The sequence below is a fragment of the Myxine glutinosa genome, chromosome 1 (genome assembly GCF_964187855.1).
Source record: "Myxine glutinosa chromosome 1, kmMyxGlut1.1, whole genome shotgun sequence".
NCBI lineage: Eukaryota > Metazoa > Chordata > Myxini > Myxiniformes > Myxinidae > Myxine > Myxine glutinosa.
Genome location: NC_136261.1, coordinates 257,335,340 through 257,359,304, shown reverse-complemented (window position 1 = coordinate 257,359,304; position 23,965 = coordinate 257,335,340). Strand labels below are relative to the sequence as shown.

The 23,965-nt window shown below is 43.0% G+C and overlaps 1 protein-coding gene across 1 annotated transcript in view; it reads right to left on the bottom strand.

The window, feature by feature from the left end:
- LOC144891735 (kinesin-like protein KIF26B) overlaps positions 1–23,965 on the bottom strand; it is a 256,217-nt gene that overhangs the window by 177,187 nt on the left and 55,065 nt on the right. Inside the window, exon 4 of the mRNA XM_078775959.1 lies at positions 14,060–14,246. Coding sequence (XP_078632085.1) covers positions 14,060–14,246 — 187 coding nt within the window. The remainder of the gene's footprint in view (positions 1–14,059; positions 14,247–23,965) is intronic.

The window sequence follows — 23,965 nt, the reverse complement described above, 5'->3', positions numbered from 1 at the left end:
TGCGGAGACGTGTGGTGGCTGCCGCAGCCATACCAGGAAACTGGCAGAACTTCCTACGAGTGGACAGCAACAAGACCGAGCTGTTCAGGTTCCTCTCAGCAGCTCTCATGGAATGGTTTGACCAGGAGGACAAGCAACTCGTCATTACTGATGGAGAGGCAGTGCTCAGCAAGCCACTACTGCCAGATCTGACCTCACTCGCCCCATGTAACCATGAAGAGGCTGACAGTCGGATGTTGCTGCATGCATCTCACGCAGTCCAGCATGGACACCATGCAATACTCATCCGGACTGTAGACACCGATGTTGTGGTGCTGGCAGTGTCCCTGGTACAGGAGTTGCAACCAGAAGACAAACTGTGGCTGGCATTCGGAACAGGCCAGAGTTTCCGATACCTAGCAGCACACGAAATAGCAGCTGGATTGGGACGAGAGAAGGCTCGTGCACTGCCAATGTTCCACGCTCTAACTGGATGCGACACTGTGTCTAGTTTTCATAGACATGGCAAGAACACTGCGTGGGCAGTCTGGACGGTACTGCCAGAACTCACTAAGGCACTGCTGCTGCTGTCCTCTGCACCTCGTGACATACCAGACGATGCAATGCGCATCATCGAGAGGTTCGTGATCCTGTTGTATGATCGAACCAGCAAATGCACAGACATTGACAAGGCCAGGAGGAAACTCTTCGCAAGGAAGAACAATGTGCAGCTCATCCCTCCAACGAAGGCAGCTCTGGAGGAACATGTCAAGAGGGCAGTGTATCAAGGTGGACATGTGTGGGGTCAGATACTGCTGCCAGCACCAGAGCTCCCTCCACCAACCAACTGGGGTTGGTCAAGGACTGGAGAAGGACAGTACACACCTTACTGGACCAGGCTAACTGAGGCAGCTCACAGCTGCATTGAGCTGGTTTCTTGCAAGTGCAAGAAAGGGTGTGTGAGGCGCTGCAAGTGCAAAAAGGCTGCCCTTCAGTGCACAGCCCTCTGTGTGTGTGAAGGGGACTGCACATGACGATGAGTCAACAACATACATGTACTTGTGGCAATGCTGAACTTGTTAACATGACACTGTTTATGTACACGTATCTTCAGTACCGGTATATACCTAGCCTCAGATACCAGTACACCTAGCCTCAAATACTAGACCATGTAGCATGTCAGTATTATACCTAAGACATTTACAGAACTAAGACATTCTTTTCAAAGTATTGTGTTGAATCCAATATTTGCCTAGATAATTTCCAAATAAAATTATATAACAGACTGTGATAGATAATATTAAGTTGAAATTGGTACCATTGGATTCCTTGCCCCCAAAAACATACATTTAGATACCAGAATCAAGTCAATAGCTGCATTACGTCCAGAGATAATAGCAAATGTAGATTTCAAGTGGCGGCCATTTTGAAATCCAATATGGCGGACATAAAGAGAGAATTTCAAGTGGCCCAATATCTGAAAATGTTCGCAACATATTAATGTACATTTGTGCCAAATTTGGTGCTTGTATCACAAAATGCACAACAGGTTTGCTATGCTGCTACACTATTGCTAGTTATTCTTAGTCTATGTCAGTTAAGGACTCGTTTCCATTAATTCTGACCCTTCCGTGCACCAGAATGTGATTGTATGGCACCGTTAGGAAGTTTAGGACCTCCCAATACCTCCCCGCAGCTCTTCCTCACAGTTTAACAACAACAACAACAACAACAACGAGCGCAGGAAGTGCGCGTCCTCACTCCGGCTTGGTTGGTAGGGGGTGTTGGGAGGGCACCAGGCCTTCCCAACGAGCCGCCATCAAACATGTGCTCGACGGGGTTACCAAATAGGGGCTCCCTGTCAGCTCCTCGTCAAGGGCGCCCCCCGGTAACCCCCGCACCCAATGGAAGTGGCGGACCGGCCCCAGTGGGGTGGAACCAACCAGCCGAGGGCGTGTCACTCCCCGCTGAGCATGCGCGGTGAGAGGGGGGTGACGTCAGATGCGCGCTGAGCTTGAAGCAAGAAAGACGTCCCCTCCGAGCGCTGTGAGGCCTCCCCGCATCTTCTGGACCGTGCTTTATCCTGTCCCCGAGCCAAGGTGCACCTTGTGCTATCGACCTACCTGTCCCTTCCTGCCATCAATCCCTGTATAAGTCAGCCTTGTTCCGTTTGTCTGTGGTCTGTCTGGGATAAGATAAGACGGTAATTAAGTGCCCATCTCTTCTGTGTCTTTACCTCACTGCCTTGTAATCTACCCCTTTTCTCCACCACTGTAATTATACCCTCCTCCGGAGGTCTTGAGAACTGTACCCCTTGCGTCGTTTCCTCTTTCCCAGTCGTCGTGTCCTTTCTATCATTGATTTGGCATAGCGCGATTTGGCCAACGTCTGGGTGAATCGGCTGAGTTGGGGAAGAATCGGGGGAACTGTTCGGTCGCGGTAATACCAACCGCTCGGTAAATAACATCTTTAACCGCGTCCGCAACAATTGGTGTCAGGAGTGGGATACGGACCCGAAGCGCGCTTAACGCGCTCAAAATTACAAGTCACCGAAATTTGATTTTGTTTTACAAAAAAACCCGAATTTTGAAAGTCGCGCTATGGGAGATCAAGATGGCTGGGTTCCGGTAGAGGAGAGTGAGGCAGGGTCGATCCAGGACCAAATTGAGGAACATGAGGAGAGCGAAGCAGTGAGGGCGGCAGGTTCGCAAAATGGCATCCTCGCGCACGAGGTTACGGGCGCACAAAATGGCGCCTCGCAGATGGCTACGGCGACCGCGCCCGCAGCAGCGCCGCTGGTGGATTTGAACCTTTTTTTTATACAAATGAAGGCCCTTATGGCCCAGAATAGCGAACGGTTAGAACAAAGGATGGGGTCCAATAGCGAGAAATTGAGGGAGGACATGGGGTCCAATAGCGAGAAATTGAGGGAGGACATGGGGTCCAATAGCGAGAAATTGAGGGAGGACATGGGGGCCCAGATCGGAGGGTTAGGGAGTAGAATAGAGGGATTAGGAAACAAATTTGAGGGATTAGACAATAGATTAGGGGAAATACAGGAGGGGTTAACGGGGGTAGAAAACAGAATGGCCGCTCAAGAGAATCAAATGGAAGGGATGAAAAAGGGGTTAGAGGGGTTAGAAAACAGTATGGAAGGCAAATTGAGGGACATGAGGGACCAAGCGGAAAGGGAAGTTAAACAAATGGGGCAGCAGATAGAGGGGGTCAGAATGGGGGTAGAAACTAAATTGGATGCTCACAGGGAGGAAATGGAGCAGATGAGGGTGGCATCTGGGCAGGAGATGCAAGTGATGGGAGAGGAGATCAGAAGAGGTGTGAGTGAGGAGGTCGGAGGAGTGCGCGAGGAGGTGAGGCACTGTGAGGAGCGCATGGAGAAGGAGGTGAGAAATAGGACTGTAAAATTGCAAGGTGGTATAGAGGAGTTGACGCTGGGAGTGGAACAGCTGACGGAGGGACAAAAAGAACTAACGGAGCAGGTTCAAAGGAACACTGCAGTACTAGGAGGGTTAAAAGCGACACAAAACGACATACAAAACGACTTGATAGCGACACAGAGGCAATGTCAGATGGTACGTGAGGGACTGACAACGAGGTTGGACGAGGTGACAGAGGTAATGGAGACGAAGGACCGGCAGGTGAAGACGCACATAGAAACGGTCAAGGTAGCCTTAGAGGAAGAACTTAAGGGGGCGCACGAGGAGATGAAGGAGGTGAAGCAGAAATTAGAAGAAGTGGAAGAAGGGGTGAGCGAAATTAAGAAGCGACGGAGAGAGGATAAGAAAGAGATAAAAGAGGAAGTAAAAGAATTAGTCCAAAGTCTGTGTTCGGATCGTGATGATGTGCTCATTAACCGGATGAGGGATTCGCAGGTGATGGAGGAGAAGCGAAGAGAAAGAGGACCCGGTGTAAGTGGTGACCAATATGGTCGTGCGTATGATGCGCCAGGTGATTTAATAAGCTTGGGGGTCGAGATGGACCCGGATGTTCGTGAGAGGCCAAGAGTGAGGTGTATGGCTGGTCCGGAGTGTGCGCAAGAAAAGTGTGTGACGGACAGGTGCATGAGGAAAGAGTGCGCTGTCGAGAGTAAGGGTGAGTGCGCTGTCAAGAGTGGTGGTGAAAGTAGTGAGAGTGACACGGAGCGTGAGTTGGTTGTGACAGGTGAGAGAGGATGTACACCTGGAATGGAAGGATGCACACCTGGAATGGTAGAGCGTGTGTGGGAATGCACACTGGAATTGGTCGTGAGGCACGTGGTTGGGTGTGCGAGTGAGAGCACACCTGTGATTGTCACAGAGGTGACCGAGGAGGGGGTGCGAAGAGGTGTGTTGGTGAGGTGTGCGAACGGCGAATGTGTGCCAAAGTGTTCGGTGGTCAGGTGTGTGACCAAGTCTGTGAGCGGAATGAGTGTACCTGGGTGTGTAAGAGAAGGTGCAATGACAAAGAGCAGGGAGACGGCTGGATGTGTGAGCAAGGAACGGGCTGCGGGGTGTACGCGTTCGAAAGGACCGCCGTACGCGATCCACGCTGGGCATCGCTTTGAACGGCCGCGTCCGTGCTCCGCTAGGCGGAACGGGCAGCCCAATAGGAAGGGTCGTCATGGCGACCCCTTTTTGTTGAGGCATTCCGGCAGGTCGAGATCGGGCCATGGGATGGCTCCGTGCCGAGATGGTGCGTGGGATCTCGGCCCAGGTAAGCCTCCTTCCCTGCACCGAATGCGGGACGCATCCAGCCGCCGGCACCAAACAACCCGCATTCATTGCTCGGCTTTACGAAGCCGGGCTGTAGAAGTGAATTGGCGCACCGAGAGGATCTAGTAAGTAGACGGGTGATGAGGTTAGTGTTTTGGACCCAAAATTAGAAAAAGGCAAAATTTGATGATTGGCAAAGGATTGGCAGTAATGATTGGCAGATGATGGGTAGTGATTGGCAAATTTTTGATTTGTTGAAATTTGATGTGCAAAATTGGTAGTGGGAGATGCCCGATGTGGTGGGATGGCAACTCTGTCATCCCTCACAAATGGGGGCAAAGGAGCACTAGTTTTATGGGGTTGATGGCAGTGAAAACTAGCCCGGGTGGGTTAGGTTATATTGATAGGGACTAGAGGTGACTATGGGTGACAAGATTTAAGTAAGAGACTTGGTACCTGTAGTGGGGACGTAGTAGCTTAGTGTTTGATAATGACGTGGGAGCGCTGAGTGTAAGGGAAGACGGAGGAGCGCGAGTTTTAGAAGGGAGTAGACAGAGCAGATGATGCAGTGTGAATGGAAGTGCTGGTGAGCAGCTTCAAATGAGGCATCGGTGAGGCAATGCTCCGAGGTGTGTGTGAGTGTACAAGTGATGAATGAGAGAGCATTGCGGATGAGTGTCATGGTGAGTAGTGAGTGTTGTGGATCAGCGCGAATGCGCTTGGGGGAGAGAAGGGTGCAGGCGGCACCAAGTATGAGAGCACAGGTGTGCAAGTACAGGTGTGTGGAATATATGGAGCAGAGATTGAGTGGTGTGGAGAGAGTTGGAGTAAGTGGTACGGAGTGGTGTGCGTGGTGCGAAGGTGTGGATGGGGGAAGAGTGGACCCCCATCACGGATACCCGGGGCGGGTAGTGTAAGTGTTAGGTAGAGGGTATAGGTAAATTGTGGTTGGATATTGGCATCTGTGGTGCGGGTGGAAGAATGATGATTGGATGGGTGCATTAGTGTTGTGGAAATGGCTGGGCGTGTAGCCTGTTAATGTGTGTAGTTGGTTTGGGCACTCCACCACTGTGAGGATGTCGGTCAGGTGAGGCCGCAGGTGGGCTCTGGGAGCCGGTAGTAGTTGTTGTGGATGGGGCCTGAGGATCCGGAGGACGGACCCGGGTAGCCCAGTGCCAGAGGGCACCGAGGGGTGACAGAGCCAGGAGGGGCCTTCCCCAGTTAGTTAGGTTAGGGTGAGGAGCTAGGTAAGCTCGGGTGGCAACTGCAGTGGTGGAGGTGTGCAGGTGGGTAGACCTGCTGGGAGAGCTACACGTCGTAGCCCAGAAATTGTGCAAGGGCACCGGGAGATGAATCGGGGGAGTGAGACCCCAAATTGAGAAGCAGCACAGTTTGGTCAATGGGAATTGGTTTTTAGAACCCATAGTGTAAGTTGGCCAATGGATTGGCAGGGAAAGACCCCGGGTAATGTAAAGTTGTTAAAGTCATTTAGGAAATAGTTAGGATTGATGAACCTGTCGCACCATACGCAGCCACTTACCTGAGGTGATGCTGATGACTCCACACCTGTGTTTTCTTTGTTTTGTGTTGCAGGAAAGGAGAATTGCTGTTTGGATTTGTGAGACGCATTACGACGTGGATGAGACATTGGGGTGATTCCATCTCTCCCTCCTTAGGAGGGACTGATGATGAATTGGTGATGGCAGATTTTGATGTTGAGTTGGAGATGGCAGATTTTGATGAGAGTTGGAAATGGCAAATTTGATTGGTTAGGAGGGAGAGAAGACGAATTTGGTTTATGGGAGGAACGGGGAAGACAGTAGGGACGTTGTTGATGTGTAAAGTAGATGTTTATGGGTAGTGTTGTGTTTTGTGGATACAGTAAGGGGTAAGGGAGGGGCAATGTAGGTTACCTGGTGGGGGGGGGGGGGGGGCGTACGGTAGGAACGTACCTGTCTCACCTGGTTCCCATGTGCCCCCAGTGTGCATTACCTTGTATTGCGTGCACTTTTGCGCCCTTACCACCTTACTCACTTGTCTTCTTTTGTCTCCCACCTCCGAGGATCTGGCTTTGGGGCAGAGAGAGAGGAGAGAGAGGTGCTGGCTCCGCAGTTGTGGGCCTGTACTTCCGCTGCTTGCTGCCTGGATCGATACACCATATGGACCGCAATGTTTGTGGCCGCCCACAATGGACCGCAGTTCTTTTGCGGTCAAGCACCACCCGTGGATGGACCTCTGGGTCAACGTGGCACCTATTCCATACAGGTGAACCACTTTTAGTTGGCCCCCCTGACGGCCACAATTCAGAAATGGACGCGGTTGGCGCCTTTCTTTATTTCTAAAGAAGCCAGAAGGCCAAGTGCACTCCATGAAGGCAAGACCAGCGGCAGAACATCGGCCGGCTGCGACACCACCGGTGACCATGGACACTTAATTGTGCATTTTTATGAACACTTTATTGGTGCACCGGATGGTGCTGACTGTGCGTAATGGGGTGGTGCTTTTGGTGCTTGGAAGGGGTGCTCTGCACATTATTAAAGGCCGTAGGGCCACAGGGCACTCGTGGGTTGGTGTATCGATGCTGGCATGCGTGCTCTCCCTATGCATAACATCTGCATGTGTTCCTCAAAGAACAGGTCCTGGATCGTAGTGTAAATATCAGTGTTGTATAAATAATGCTCCCTACCGGCTGTATGTTTAGTTTGAGGATGCTTTCCACGATTCGGTTATCCTGTGGGTGTGTTTCTGTTAGGAGAAGGGTGCAACGTCGCAGGGGGACATATTTACTCATTTGTGAACATCTGTAAAACTGTCGCACTCAGGGTTGAGTTAATAGTAGAGGGAACTACATCTGAGTGCCACACTAAAGTAGGTAAAAATTTATCAGGTCGGGCCGCCCCGAGGTAGAGAAGGGTGCAGTGTTGCGGATATGGGGTTTATCCATCCATATCCACTTGTAAATATTCCCCTATTTCCTCAATACTTCCCAACTATCCCCAATCCCCCATTCCCTAGTCCCATTTTCTGTAAACAACACTCTGTAGACCCGACCTCCCCCTATTTCCCCCATTAAATGTCGTGCCCAGGTTCACCGCATCTCATGTAAGACAACTATAGGACATCTTGCTAGTTATTCTTAGTCTATGTCAGTTAAGGACTCGTTTCCATTAATTCTGACCCTTCGTTGCACCAGAATGTGATTGTATGGCACCGTTAGGAAGTTTAGGACCTCCCAATACCTCCCCGCAGCTCTTCCTCACAGTTCAACAACAACAACAACAACAACAACAACAACGAGCGCAGGAAGTGCGCGTCCTCACTCCGGCTTGGTTGGTAGGGGGTGTTGGGAGGGCACCAGGCCTTCCCAACGAGCCGCCATCAAACATGTGCTCGACGGGGTTACCAAATAGGGGCTCCCTGTCAGCTCCTCGTCAAGGGCGGAGCCCGGTAACCCCCGCACCCAATGGAAGCGGCGGATCGGCCCCAGTGGGGCGGAACCAACCAGCCGAGGGCGTGTCACTCCCCGCTGAGCATGCGCGGTGAGAGGGGGGTGACGTCAGATGCGCGCTGAGCTTGAAGCAAGAAAGACGTCCCCTCCGAGCGCTGTGAGGCCTCCCCGCATCTTCTGGACCGTGCTTTATCCTGTCCCCGAGCCAAGGTGCACCTTGTGCTATCGACCTACCTGTCCCTTCCTGCCATCAATCCCTGTGTAAATCAGCCTTGTTCCGTTTGTCTGTGGTCTGTCTGGGATAAGATAAGACGGTAATTAAGTGCCCATCTCTTCTGTGTCTTTACCTCACTGCCTTGTAATCTACCCCTTTTCTCCACCACTGTAATTATACCCTCCTCCGGAGGTCTTGAGAACTGTACCCCTTGCGTCGTTTCTTCTTTCCCAGTCGTCGTGTCCTTTCTATCATTGATTTGGCATAGCGCGATTTGGCCAACGTCTGGGTGAATCGGCTGAGTTGGGGAAGAATCGGGGGAACTGTTCGGTCGCGGTAATACCAACCGCTCGGTAAATAACATCTTTAACCGCGTCCGCAACAATATATATCTATATATATATCTATATATATATATCTATATATATATCTATATAATATTGTTGTGGATATGAGGATTGTGTTTTTTTATTGTGTTTTTTATTGTATAGTACATTGTAAAAATATCGCCCTCCTTGCTCCAGTTATGTATAAAGGTCAAAGTGCGTCCCGTAATTAGTTCATAAACACCACACGTTAGCCAATCATAGATTTCCCCCCTTGATTTCCCCCAATTACGGGACAGTTATATCCTTATTATGTGTATTAGTGTAAGGCTGTGTCTTCCATTAATTGAAACACTCCATTGCAATGCATTAAATAAGAGTAGATCCCCTTTCATTCACATTCCCCTTCCAATGATTGCCAACTGTTCCCTCCGCGACTCCATTCGCCACGAGGTCGGCTTGGAGAAGAAGGGGGAGGAGCTGCCGACTCCTGGGCGTGCCCGCCCATCGTCATCAAGGGTGGAGCCAGAGGGCCGTGCCGACCAATCAGGGCCGAGGCGAGCTGACCGAAGGGCGTGTCCTGGACACCAGCGGCTTGATCGCCTGAGGCGCTATATAGAGCGAGCGCGAAAGCAAAGGAAGAGTTGGATTAAAGTAGTTGGACTAAGCAAGAGAGGAAGTGGTTGGACTAAGCAAGAGAGGAAGTTGTTGGACTGGGTTGGACTAAGAAAGAGAGAGGACCCGTCACGCCAGACCCCCCACCAGCAGCGTTGGCTCCACCAAGCAGCTCCGACCCGTTACCCCGCGCACACGACAGGTTCGGTGGCATCGGCGGCCGTCGAGGTCCAGCCCGACGTCCCGTGCGGGATCAAGCTGCAGCCAGCTCCGTGCCTTCCTCCCCCTCCAGCCACCCACCTCCTGTCATTCCTGCCTGCAATTTCCCCATTCGTGTACGTGAGTTTGTTCTGTTTGTCTTGTCCCTGGGTTAATTAAGACTGTAGGTAAGCTAGCGATTTTCACTGTGTCTCTGATTTCTTCTGTAAATTATTTTATTATCCTTCCTTCTCCTTGGTTTCTTTGATTGTGTTAATAGTAGGAATAAATTTAGTAGCATTTCAAACCTTTTTGTCTCCTTCTTCTTCTTCTTCTTCTTCACATCCGTGTCGCCTTTGTCTTTTCCCTATTGAATATCTGTGGCGCGATTTTGGCCAACGTTCAGGAATCGAGTTAGTCGGGGTAACTGTTAGGGCCGCGGCGCCATCCGCTCGGCAAATTAACATCTTAGCCGCGGTCCATAACAATATATATATATCTATATATATATCTATATATATATATATCTATATATATATCTATATATATATCTATATATATATCTATATATATATATCTATATATATATATCTATATATATATCTATATATATATCTATATATATATCTATATATATATCTATATATATATCTATATATCTATATATATATCTATATATATATATCTATCTATATCTATATATATCTATATCTATCTATATCTATATATATCTATATCTATCTATATCTATATATATCTATATATATCTATCTATATATATCTATATCTATCTATATCTATATATATCTATATATATCTATCTATATCTATCTATATATATCTATATATATCTATATATATCTATATATATCTATATCTATCTATATCTATATATATCTATATATATCTATCTATCTATATATATATATATATATATATATATATATACAGGGGGCTGCAAAAGTAGGTATACAGTAATGAAAAACAAAACGTGCGCACAAAACGTATTTTATTGATTATACAAGCATATCAATTATAACATATCAATAATAAACATATCAATAATAAACATATTAATCCCTCAAATGTTCAAACTGTTTGCCCCCGGCATTCACACACTCCACTAGTCGAGTGTGGACACCCATGCACACTCTGGCACAAAGGTCTTTATCAGCATCAATTTCCTGGCAAGCCTCCCGTATGAACTGAATCATGGCATCAACAGAACGTGGCTTGCGTGCGAAAACTCTGTCTTTTACACATCCCCAGAAAAAGAAGTCCATAGGGGTGAGATCCGGCGAACGTGGTGGCCAGTCAACGGGTTCCCCGACGTCCAATCCACCTGTTGGGAAATTCTTTGTCAAGTAGCGCACGCACAGTGTGCTACTTGACACATGGTAATAATGGTAATGAATTATTCATTATTAATAATGTCATTACTACCATTATTAAAATGGTAATAATGATTTTAATGAATTAAATGAAATCTAGTATTAAATGAATCTGAGCACCACTATTATAATACTGGTAATACTGGTATAATCCTTACTGTATACCTACTTTTGCAGCCCCCTGTATATATATATATATACAATATATATATATATATATATATATATATATATATATATATATATATATATATATATATATATATATATATATATATATATATATATATATATATATATATATGTAGCCATAAACAATATATATATATATATATATGTAGCCATAAACAATATATATATATATATATATATATATATATATATATATATATATATATATATATATATATATATATATATATATATATGTAGCCATAAACAATATATATATATATATATATATATATATATATATAAATAAATATATATATATATAGATATATAGATATATATATATCTGCACGTGTGCACATAAAAGCATATATTGGCGCTGAGGAAGCGCCTTTAGCGATTGTCTTCCAGCCAGTGTAACGCTAATTCCTGTCACAGGAATTCGGAGATCATATAAGTGGGCGTGGCAGTTCCTGATTGGTTCGTATTGGGGAACGCCTTCTCGCTGCCGACGTGACGTAAATTCGCGCACGCGCACTGGTGATTGGCGCTGAGGAAGCGCCTTTAGCGATTGACTTCCAGCCAGTGTAACGCTAATTCCTGTCACAGGAATTCGGAGATCATATAAGTGGGCGTGGCAGTTCCTGATTGGTTCGTGTTGGGGAACGCCTTCTCGCTGCCGACGTGACGTAAATTCGCGCACGCGCACTGGTGAAGCTTACTCGATCTTACTCGATCCCATATTACATGTACTTTCATTGCATACAAATTATACTTCCTCCTAGAAATTCCAAGCCCGAACCTCAGCGCAATCCAAGAGGATTCACTTGTTTATTTATAATTTAAATTTTTTTGTAAATCAACTATCATTTCAGAAAATAATTTTTCATTTAAAAGGTAAACTATTCAGGAAAATTCAGGCAAGATAGCAGCATAAATGGGTTCTTTACCATGAAAAAAATGTCTTTCAAACATGAAAAAATCTCACACTCTTACTATCCCTCTCCAAAAATGCAGCAACTCCCCATCCAAACTCTGCATATGGCATCCAAGGCCAACTCCAAACATCCTCTCCTACCTCTCCTTCATCCCCACAGTCATTGTTTGTTCACGTCTGCCTCTATATTGGCCTTCAACTCTGCTGTTGGTGTTTCCCCCTCTCTCAACTGTTCCTTTTGTCTTGTTGTGTCCTGATTCATTCAGTATACGAATACTAGTTCTTCCATCAGCCACGACAATGTATACAAAAACAAACAAAACAAAACATTACTTATTGCAAAATGTCAATTTTAGTCCATTATTATCAAGCGGTTGTGTTCACAAGACTTGAACAATCTCAAAAATGTGCAAAATTTCATGAAGATAATTGTAGATCATTTTGCTCACATTTTGCTTTTATCCAAATTTGAGATGGAGAACGAGAAGAAGATTCTCCACTTTTTGGCAACAAAGGGGAACAAATACGTGGTACGGCAGGATTATGCTCTGAATAGTAAAAAGCTTCAAGGAGTGCTGTGTTCAAAGCAATATAATACATGATGTATATGTACATGATGTACAGCATGATGTATATGTCCAGCAAGCAATACATGATGTATCAAACAGATACATCATGACAAGATCTCATGGGATACAATATGATTGCCATGTAGGGATATCTGTATTAAACAGTTCCGATTTGAAAATCCCCATTATCTTTCATTTACACTTTTTCATCTTGGTCTTATTTAATTTGATGTACACAAGAGTGGCATATAAAAATGTCGTTTTCCTGATCAGATTTGCGTTATCAACTCGTATTCATATTCACAGATCCAAGGATATTGGTGAATGATATAGATTCCCATTCTAATCGGAAAATCATTAAAAGGAAGACAATCCTCATTGCAAACCAAGCAAACTGAATGAAAAATGCAGAAAGTACACTCTATAAACGACTACATGAAATATATATTGCATTAACGTTATAGTTATTTATTTATTTTCATTCCCGTCAAAAAGAGTGATGAGGACACCAGAAATATTTCAGACATCACAAACCGCACCATCATTTTTCTTACATTTTAATCTCCCTTATTCACCATAGGAAAGGAAAGGGTTAATGCCTGGGGTCTCACATTCAATCATGGCTATGCAGCAATTTCCCTTAATATATCGTTCTCATAATGCAACAAGCAGCTTTGAGCTTTAAGGTCACGAACAGTGCGAGGATAGGCTCCGCATTTTACTCTTTTGCACGTTTTAATTTCTGCTCCCTTTTCAGGAGGAATATACAATGAAAATGCATACAATTTTATAGAAATGTGCTAAAAAGAATTCTCAGGATGTTCACGTTAGGCATAACATCGGTTCACTAAACCTAGCATGGGAATTTGAAATGGAGTATCCTTCGCAAGACACCTGGGCTCGGAGATCATTTTCAGGAACAGACAGCGCAAGCTACCTTCATTTCCAGCACATGCCCGACTGGAGGGAATATCATCAACACATCTCATGCAAGTTTTGATTATCTCACACCAGGTGTAACACGAAGGGTGCTCCTTAGCATTCAGGGTGGATGAGCATGATGTGCATGAAATGTGCTACTGCCCTCCAAATCCCCTTCCAAAATGTTTACATTTCACCTTATACAGTTTGATATGTAGCCGTAAATATTACTATAAGAAGGCTCAACAGATTTGAAAATTAAAAAATAAATAGACTTACCCATGATCTGGGATCTTGGCTTCGGTCGATTACATCGAACTGAAATTTTTTCGTTAAAACAGCAATGTCCACTAAATGTTGACATTTGTTTGAACATCAGTGTCAAAGCTGCTATTTTGAAGTTGTGGTTGTTGTCAGTGATCATTTATTGTGACTTTTTCTCATTGTCTGTATTAACAACCATACAAGTACAAAATGTCGATTTGGTGAAACTGAATGGTGACAAGATACACATATTGTGCTGAATTAATTGGCACACGTGACAGGTGAGTTGCCTTTTGTCAGCTGCAAACTAAACTCACCTTCCCAGTTCCAGGATTATCACGAGCTTTTCCAGCAGACCGCAATAGGCAAGGTGGAGCTGGCGGTGGTGAACAACGTAAAGCTCCAGCAAAATTGGTCGGAAAGCGTGGTGGATCGTGCAACGCCCTTGATGGTGAAGCTCGTTTTTTTCGTATCCTGTTTGTCAGGTTCAGCTTTTGTGCTGCCCTGTAGGGGTGAGATTGTGTCAGGGAAGGTTCATGGTGTGGGCAGTGAGGGGTGTGGTGGTGGAGAGGAAAGGATGGGGTCACACCAATTATAGTGTTTGTTTCATACAAGAGCGAGGGGCAAGAGAGATTTTCACAGGACAGTATGACAAACAACCACTTGAGAAGATGAAGGAGGATGTGATTGAGGAAGAAAATATTTTTGGCTTTTTTATTTCTTCCCTTTTTTGTATATATATATACATATATATACATATATATATATATATATATATATATATATATATATATATATATATATATATATATATATATGTATATATATATATAGATATATATATATATATATATATATATATATATATATATCTACATACAAATTTTTATATACACGTATATACAGACTTGGCATTTAATATGGAATATATATTTTTTTCTTGACTTGGGTTTACTTTCCTAACTCATATATCAATCTGGTGAGTTTCTTTTAAACTTTGGTGATTTATTTGTTCAAAGAACCATGTCACTGATTGTCTGTCGCAGCAAGAAGTCAACAACAGGATTATATCACAGGTGGCGTGGCAAAATGTACGGACAGGTGCATTTGATGATTGGCTTCACAGCTGGGTATACAAGGGTTGTTGTGTTCTGTATTAGTGGAAAACAACTGCTGCACATCTCCAAAAGTTATTGCCGCTTCCTCTGGAGATGGTCCGTCAACTCGACAATGCTGTTTGTCATGGAGTGGTGGCTTTACGAAATTCTGGCATGAAACAGCGTGCTATTGCTCAGCAGTATGGCATCAATCAAGGTCAGGTGTCAAAGATCCTGAAACGAAATGCTCAGAGGGGTGTCCCTACTCCAATACCGAGGGCAGGACGTCCCCGCAGAACCACAAGGCGGGATGATTGCCAGCTGCACCGGCTAGTCCGCAATGGCCGTACCAAGTCAGCTAATCGGCTTAGGGCTGAGTGGCAGCAACTGACAAATGTGCCTGTATCCAGAAGGCTAGTCAACCAACGACTGGTTCAAGCAGGCTATCGTGCCAGGCATCCCCTGAGAAAGCCACGCCTGACCAGAAATCACCGCCAGCGCCGATTGCAGTGGGCCAGAGAGCACCGTCAATGGCAGCCAGGACACTGGAATCACGTGATCATCAGTGACGAGTCTAGATTTCTGGTCTATCGTCAAGATGGCCGCGTCCGAGTGCGCAGACAAGTGCATGAAGCCTACAACAAAGATTGTATAGTGCAAAGAGTCCAAGCTGGAGGTGGTGGGGTGACCGTTTGGGGTGCTTTTCATGCAGGGGGCAAAACTGACCTGCTTGTTCTGAATGGAAACCTGAACCAGTTCAAGTGCAGGGCCGTTCTGGAAGAAACATTGCTTCCATTTGCTCGTGCAGCCTTTCGAGGAAACTGTCTTTCAAGATGACAATGCATGGCCTCATCGTGCTCGCATGATCCAACACTTTCTTACTGACCGTGGTGTAGAGCATATGGAGTGGCCTGCCATGTCCCCGGATATGAATCCGATAGAGAACTCGTGGGCAGAATTAACGCGTCAAATCGACCACTTGGACCAGCAGCTGACCTCTGTGTATGAATTGCAGCAGGCTATTGTCACTGCATGGCAAGCGATTCCTGTCCAAACCTTGGAAAATATCGTGAACAGCATGCCTCAACGTGTACGTGCTCTCCTGAATGCTCGTGGGGGTTACAGGAAGTACTGAACTGTAATTTTACTGTCTGTAATCCCAGTCATAATTTAAGTTTTGTTTTTGTTTAAAAAATTTTTGGCTAATGTGCAAAATAAAGAGATACTTCTGGAAAACGTACAGAAGTTTAACACAGTACTGTCCATGAATTGAGTTCGATATCAGTTTACATCACTTTCGAGGATCAATTTATTTGTTTCGATATGTCAAATGTGGTTTTTGTTTCTTTTAAAGGTCACATTAACAAAATCTAGAATAATTTCAACATAATTCCAATGAACTTTTGGTTCTAAGACATCTTGAAAAGTAAGTTCACCCCCACAAAAAAAATATTCCATATTAAATGCCAAGTCTGTATATATACATACATATATATATATATATATATATATATATATATATATATATATATATATATATATATATATATATACTGTATATATATATATATATATATACTGTATATATATATATATATATATATATATATATATATATATATATATATATATATATATATATATATATATATCTATCTATCTATCTAATACAAATTTTTATATACACATATATATATATATACATATATATATATACAGTCACGTGAAAAAGTAAGTACACCCCATGTAAAGTTTTGACTTTTTCAACATATTTCAACATACAGCTATTTGATCTTCATTTCAACAATATTGATAGATAAAGGTGATATAATATAACAAATATCATGAAACATTTACATTTTGTAGTCCATTGTATAATTTAAATAAACATGAATGCAAATTTCGCATGTGGAAAAAGTAAGTACACCCTTGGCTCTTATATATACATATTTTTTTTGGCGAGGGTGCATGGGCATGGTTTCGCAATGTTGTACTGCCCTCCCTCTCCCATCCAAAATGTTTACATTTCACCAAATACCGTTTGATATTCAGTTCCCATTTAGGCACAATTGTGCTGAAAGACTTGGTCATAATAGGTTTCGATTAATTATTCTTAGAAGGCTTTCTGTCTTCTACCGACTCCTCTCCGGCCTTGCTCCCCCAGCTCTCTCTGGGCTCTGTCCCCCAAATATTCCTACAGGACGCACAAGATCTGCCAGCAACCCTCTTATGGTTAAATTGTCAAAATCAAGACTCTCTGCTCACCTTCACTCCTTCATTCCTCTTTTCTCCCGCCTCTCAAACACTCTCTTCAATCCCTCTCCTCCCTCCAGGTCTTTAAAACAGCTGTACGCCACCCAAAACCTTGATTTTTTTCTACCCCTGTTAAAACACCCCAAATCCGCCTCTTTCAATCTCCAACTTCTTTCCTAAAATTGCTAGAAGTGTTCATTTGCTTTATAGTGTACCCCTCCCTCCTCCCCCAGCCCTCTCCCTTCCACAGATCTACCGACGTCCCTGTTCTCTGCTGTTGTTGTGCTTGTGTACTTCCCTCTCTCCCTTCATTCTAGGCTCTCTGCTCACCTTCAGTCCTTCACTCTTTCATTTCTCTTTTCTCCTGCCTCTGGAACAAACTCCCCCAACTCCCTTCAATCCCACTCCTCCCTCCAGGTCTTTAAAACAGCTGTTCACCACCATCTCTTATCTTCCCCCATTCAAAACCTTGATCTTTTCTACCCCCGCTAATTCACCCCAGATCCACTTTTTTGATATTTTAACTTCTTTCCTGGAAGTCCTTGCATTGTCCATATATTTTATACCTCTCCCACCTCCCCCCAAGCCCTCTCCCTCCCACAGATCTCTCAATGTCCCTGCTGTCAAATGTTGTTTGTGTTTTCCCCCTCTCTCCCCATCTTGTCTACTGCTCCCCTTATTATATGTTTTAAGTGTCGGTTTGACTTTTTGTGTGATTAATGTTAGCTCTTTCACGAGCCTCGATCTTGTATACAAAAAACCCCCCCAAAAAACAAACAAATTCTTCGCAATTTCAGAGAAGGACAATTTCATCAAGATAATTCATTGTCTCCCGCTCCCTTCATTGCATGTTTTATGTGTCTGTGCATGTTTTCATGTTCAATGTGTTAGCTCTTATACGGGCCTCGATTCTGTGTACAAAAAAAGAAAAGAAGAAAAAGAAAAAAAAAGGGCTCAACAGATTTTTTTAATTTAAAAATATATCGATTTACATTTCAATAAGAGCCTTTTTTTCTTTACAAAGCCTAAAGGTAAACATGCAATGTATTGAGAGTGTGGCAGAGGGGAGGGAAAGATACACAGTAACCTGCAAGTTAGAGAGTTAGGCTAGGTCGATTTAATGGGGGTATAAAATATCACAAGTATGGATGCATGTGGGGGAGTGACATGAGATGGTGGTGCATCATTTGTTTGAAGCTCTGAAAGGAAGAGTGTGATTGATGTCTCCAAAGGTGGTTCACAAACTGATGAAAAGTTTTGATGAGATGCGAGGAAAGGCAGTTGTGATTTTTGGAGTTTAAGCAGGGGGAAGTTACTGAAAGAACATGTACACCCTGGAAGAGATTGGTAGGGTTGGACCTGGGAGTGCAGAGGGAGCCAGACTGGAGGAGAGGCCACCGACCACTCTGTGATGTGAGAACAACTCGTCCTGCACTTCAGCCTCATTGCCAAACAATCAAGCAGATACCAATAATGTACTCAGTAAAAAGCTGAGATACATTGTCTTCAATGCATGTACATTGTACATATAACAAATTCAGAAAGAGCAACACCAGTTTTTGCTCTTTTGTTGGTGCTCAGCCTTTTGCTCATGCACAACCTTTCCACCCAATGTATTTGACTCTACTTCCTCCTATTATATTTATTCCTCCTTTACCCTATTTTCCCACCCTTTCTACACCTTCATCAACAAAAAACATCATGGACAAAACACTGTTACAATCCAAAAGAGCACTAATAGCATGTATATGAAAGAAAACTTTGAAAGTGCAGATTTTCGTCAAGTCAGTCTCTTTCTTGACTGCCAATGGTAACATGTAACCGAGTGCTACCTGCCGCATGGTCAGGTAGTCGGCGACTAAACCGACTACCCTCACTGGCTTGCCAGTGGAGAGGGCAACTGTGACACATTAAAAATATATATATAACCACCTTTAGAGGCCATTTTTCCCCGCAAAGCGGGGGTTGGCCTTTTTCGGGAACCGTGGTTGTTGTTGTTTTTCGGTCCCCTTTTTGAAGCAATGTTTTACGGCCGGATGCCCTTCCTGACGCCAACCCTTTTTGCCGCCTTTAACGACAAACAGGGAATTACCAGTGACACATTGCAGGACTAAAAACAATACCTGTTAAAGGGCGGATGAGCTTCCTTCGGGAGGCAACGGCCATCCAGTAAGGAGATGGTGTCTCCTAAAAAACATCCATCTGGTTGGACCGGTTTTTTAGGTAGTAGGTTATAGACAGCAACCGCTCAGGGTAGTACTACTGTTATAACTTAGGAGCGTTAAAGTGGTGCCCGGAACCATCTTATACTCTCCGTGTCAGGATTGCTGGTCTTACTTTGTGTCTCACTCAAACTATCAGCTACCGGGCTAACTTTAACCTCTCTTTCTTACAAACAAACATCATACACTTTTCTTACTCATTTTCACTCCTCACCTTTACATTCTCTCTCTTCTATTTATCTTTCCTCACATTTATCAATGGAGTTATGTTATTTAAGGCCTGGCCTCAATGAGATATAGTCTGTGACGGTAGCCTTCAAGATAAAAAAGAAGATTGGCCTTTTTTCTCTCCACAAGAGTGAGGCTCATGGAAGAGCACAGTTAAATTGACAGTAAGGTAGCAGGCCAATAATTGGGCAGAACCAGAAAAGCAATTATAAAACAGGAAAGGAAGAAAGAGAAGGGAAGGAAACACTGAAATTGGCAAGTAAGTGCTTTGGGTTTGGAAAGGTTAATGGAGGTATTAAATAAAGATAATGGGTCAGAATGGGGGATGACATGAGGCAGCAGTAAAATGCCTGTTTTAAACCCTGGAGGAAGAGTGAAAAAGAACTGCCTCTGGAAGGGAGTTCCATAAATGGGAGAAGCAAGAAAAGTCCTGTACCGTTAACATTGTTTAGCATTTCCATCCACATGATGCTCATCATGATGCTGATGCTGTTGATGCTCATGGCTCATGATGGCTCATTATGCTGGGATCTTGGGTTGAAATCCCAAATACTATGCTGGTCTGTCAATTGTTTGCTTGTGTCCTGGGCATATATACACAAAGAATTAAGTTAAGCACCCCCCCCGTTTTTTTACAACCTCGCACATTACAAGTTTGTTGTCGTCAAAACAGTGTAATATACCCATGATATTGCTATATTTTCTGGAGAAGTGATATTATGGTCACATAAAAACATAACAATCATGCCGTTTTCAATATTTTATTCTGAATAATTTAAGGTGAAATTTTTTGGGAATTTTAGGCATATTTTCACCTCAATTTAAGTATGGAGCTATAGGTCCATCACGGACAGTGTGGATGACGTTTATGTTTTCTAACGTACAGTCATTGTTCTGAGAAGACCTCTAGCGATCTTTGCGTCAATAACGTGTGTAGGACCCACGTGATCGTGCTGCACGAGCGATGGGCGTCACAGATGAGTGCACTCATCTGCATTTCATCAATGGATAATTGCTAATGTCATACCAATCATTATTTGATCTCACATACCTTAGAATATATGCCAATGTATACATATACACAAAGAATATATATTAGGGGGTGCTTACCTTAATTCGTTGTGTAGGGGTGCTTAACTTAATTCTTTGTGTATACATAAAAGTACCACGGAGGTCTGTTACCGTCTTTGTCCCATATGTTTTTTATATCCAACCTCCACCATGATCCTTCGATCATGAATACAAAAAAATCAAAGAACAAAAAAAAAAATTCGCAACAAATTTTCAAAGGTTGGAGAATATATAAACTCACAAAAATAAACATTAGAGAAATAATTGTACACGGATTATACAAATAGGTAATCAGACATCGTGTAAACACTAGAAAATCAGACAAGCAATCACAAATGAAACACGGGTTGAATAAATATTCATATTATTGAATTTGCTGGTATTGGATTTTTTATTCTGTATCTGAGAAAAGACAACTGAGGAAAAGAAAAGCAATAAAAGGAAATAATAATTGAAGTAAAGAATCAATCAAAATAAGTCGGTCATGAGTGTTGCATCCTTCATTGAAGGCCACATTGTTACTCAAAGATTGAACCTATTGCAACGTTGAGCATTGTAGGGTAAGTCACTTTTTAAAATGCTTGCCAATGAGAGTGTCTGCTCATAGACTGAGTTGGAATCACAATTAAATTGGTTATAAGCAAACAAACAAACAAACAAGAAATATGTCGTGCACAGCACGATACTTGCGAAATCCCTAAATTAGGTTGTTGGCCTATGATGACCTCAAAAAGAATTGGTGGTTGAATTCAGTAACCTGGTATGCAAATCCTCTTAAAATTTCAAGTCAATCGGATGAAAATTGAGGATTTTAGAAATTTGACAAAGTGGGTGACCTTTGGCCTATGTTTACCTATTGACCTTTTGACCCCAAAAGCAATAGGCTTCTTGCTTATGACCCACTCTACCATTTGGTGAAGTTTCGTGAAGATCGGATGAAACTTGTGACCTGTAGGCGACTGACATACAGACAGACAGACAGAATAACGCACAACACCAACCAATATACTTGAAAAATCTTAGATTTTTCACATTTAATAAACCTTTGTTCTGAGACACTGTCTGATGTTGGGTTTGCATTTCCAAGCACCATGTTCTTCAAATGGAGACAAAAGCTGTTTGTCCTGTCTGCATTTATGTTGTGTAGATTAAAAATTCATGATATCATGGAAAATGCCATTGTGTGTTGCTTGTGATGTCAAATCCATGGTTGTGGTTAGTCATTTCATTAGAACTTACAGCAGCATGTGGGAACGCCTGGATGTGAATACGGCACAGTTAAGATGGACCAAATGGCCATTTTATGTGTTTCAATTACCATGTGCTATACACTGTCAATTGAAAATTAGCTTTGTCTCTATATGATCTTCAATACCAACTATGCCATGAAACGAATAATAATAATAATACCAACAACGAGATTTCTGTTATCACAACGTGATCGCCAAGGGTCAGCCTCCCCTGGCTTACCATTGGCGATCGCCTGAAACTTACCTTGCCCCACAATCCAATTATGGCATATTTTGTTCAGACCGCCAAATGACCTTGACTTTCAACATTTAGGAACAGAGTAAAAATGAAGAAAATGTGTCTGTAATCTATTTTTAAAAACTCAACGTCATTAAAATCGGAGGAAAATCATAAAGGTTATGATCAAAAACGTGTTTTTGTTCATTGTGACAATCACAACTTCATTGCATGTACACTATTATGATGCAAGAACATCTTGGAAGGCCAAGCGGTCTTTGTTATTCCACTGGCAAAATTGAACAATAATAAAAAATGCATTATTTTTGTGTGACTGCCATTTGACCCTAACTTTTAACTCAGAGGGGTATGATGTAAATTAAGCATAATGTGCCTTGCTCTAGATTATCTAGAGAGGGAAATTTCATTCCGATCAGACAAACCTTAGTCAAGTTATGGTGAAAAATGTTTAAAATGTCTATAATTGGGTCATGACCTATGGAATTAGGTCGGTGAAGGCCAAAAAAAGTCAACTCCGCATACATTTTATTCCCATTATTGTTGCAAAATTTCAATATGAAAGCCCCAACCAGGTCCAAAATACAGCTCAGACATTAGCAGAAAAAACTGAGAACAAGTACAGATACTTTCAAAGTACACATCCCCCATGCCAAATAAATAAATATCCTCCAGCGCGGCATTGCCGGGGTGCCTTCGGCGCCCGGCGATGCCGCCGTGAAGCTCATAGAGACTGTATTGGGAGGGAGAGGTGTACAATAATTGATTGATTAATTGCATAATTAAAATCAATAAAAGATTATCATAAAATATTTTCTAAATCAATTGGCTAATGGCATACCTAAACCACCAGTGTTTCATCCGAAGCTGTAACGTTTTGAAAATTAATTAAATAATTCATTAATTGAAAAAATTAAACAATTAATTGAATAATCAATAAATAATTAATCAATTAATTGATTGATCAATAAATCAAAAATATATTTTATAGCCAAATCACTTGGTCATTGGCATGTCCAAATATCAGCTTCCTAACTCAAAAGGTGCCTGAGATAATGGCCAGAAGAGAAAGGAAATAAATAAGTACTTAATTACTCGATAATAATTAAGTAACTAATCAATTAATTGATTAATCAAAAAACAAAAAAAAAAAGTTTTTGCCAAAGCACTTGCTCACTATTGTGCCGAAATTTCAGCTTCCTAGCTCAAAGGATGGCTGAGATATCGCCCGGACAAACAAGAAAGCAAACAAGAAACCGGGGTGAAAACTGAGCACTCCCTTTCAGCATGCGTTATCCCCAGGCCCCCTTCGGTGCCCGGCGATGACGTCATGCAGCACCTGGAGATGGCATAGGAAAGGAGCAGTGTACAAAAGCCTAAATGGTGATTTAGTATTCCTTGGGGTCGAAGACCTTGACCTTTAACCTGGATGAGTACGACATTAATGAAATGTAAATGCACCTTGCTCTAGGATATCTACAGAGGGCAATTTTGCTCCGAATGGACAAACCTTAGTCGAGTTTTAGTGGAAGATGTTATGACCTTAAAAAGTCAGTCAAGGTCAAATAAAAATATGTCAACCCCACAAAATTTATATTCCTATTATTGATGCAAAATGTCATTCCAAAAGTCCAATAAGTCCAAAACTCCAAGATACAGCTCGGAAATTGGGATTGTTGGGAGTGCAGGAAGATATTTTTTTCTTCTAACTGGTGGTTTAGTACTCCTATGGGTTGAAGAAACTCTGTGATACCATTTAAATTGGGGGCACTAATTGTAGAAACATACCCGAGAACAGCTATTAGCCTCGCCCTATCCTATATGAGGAGACTAAATAAAAAATACCTAATAATACACTGGTCGACAA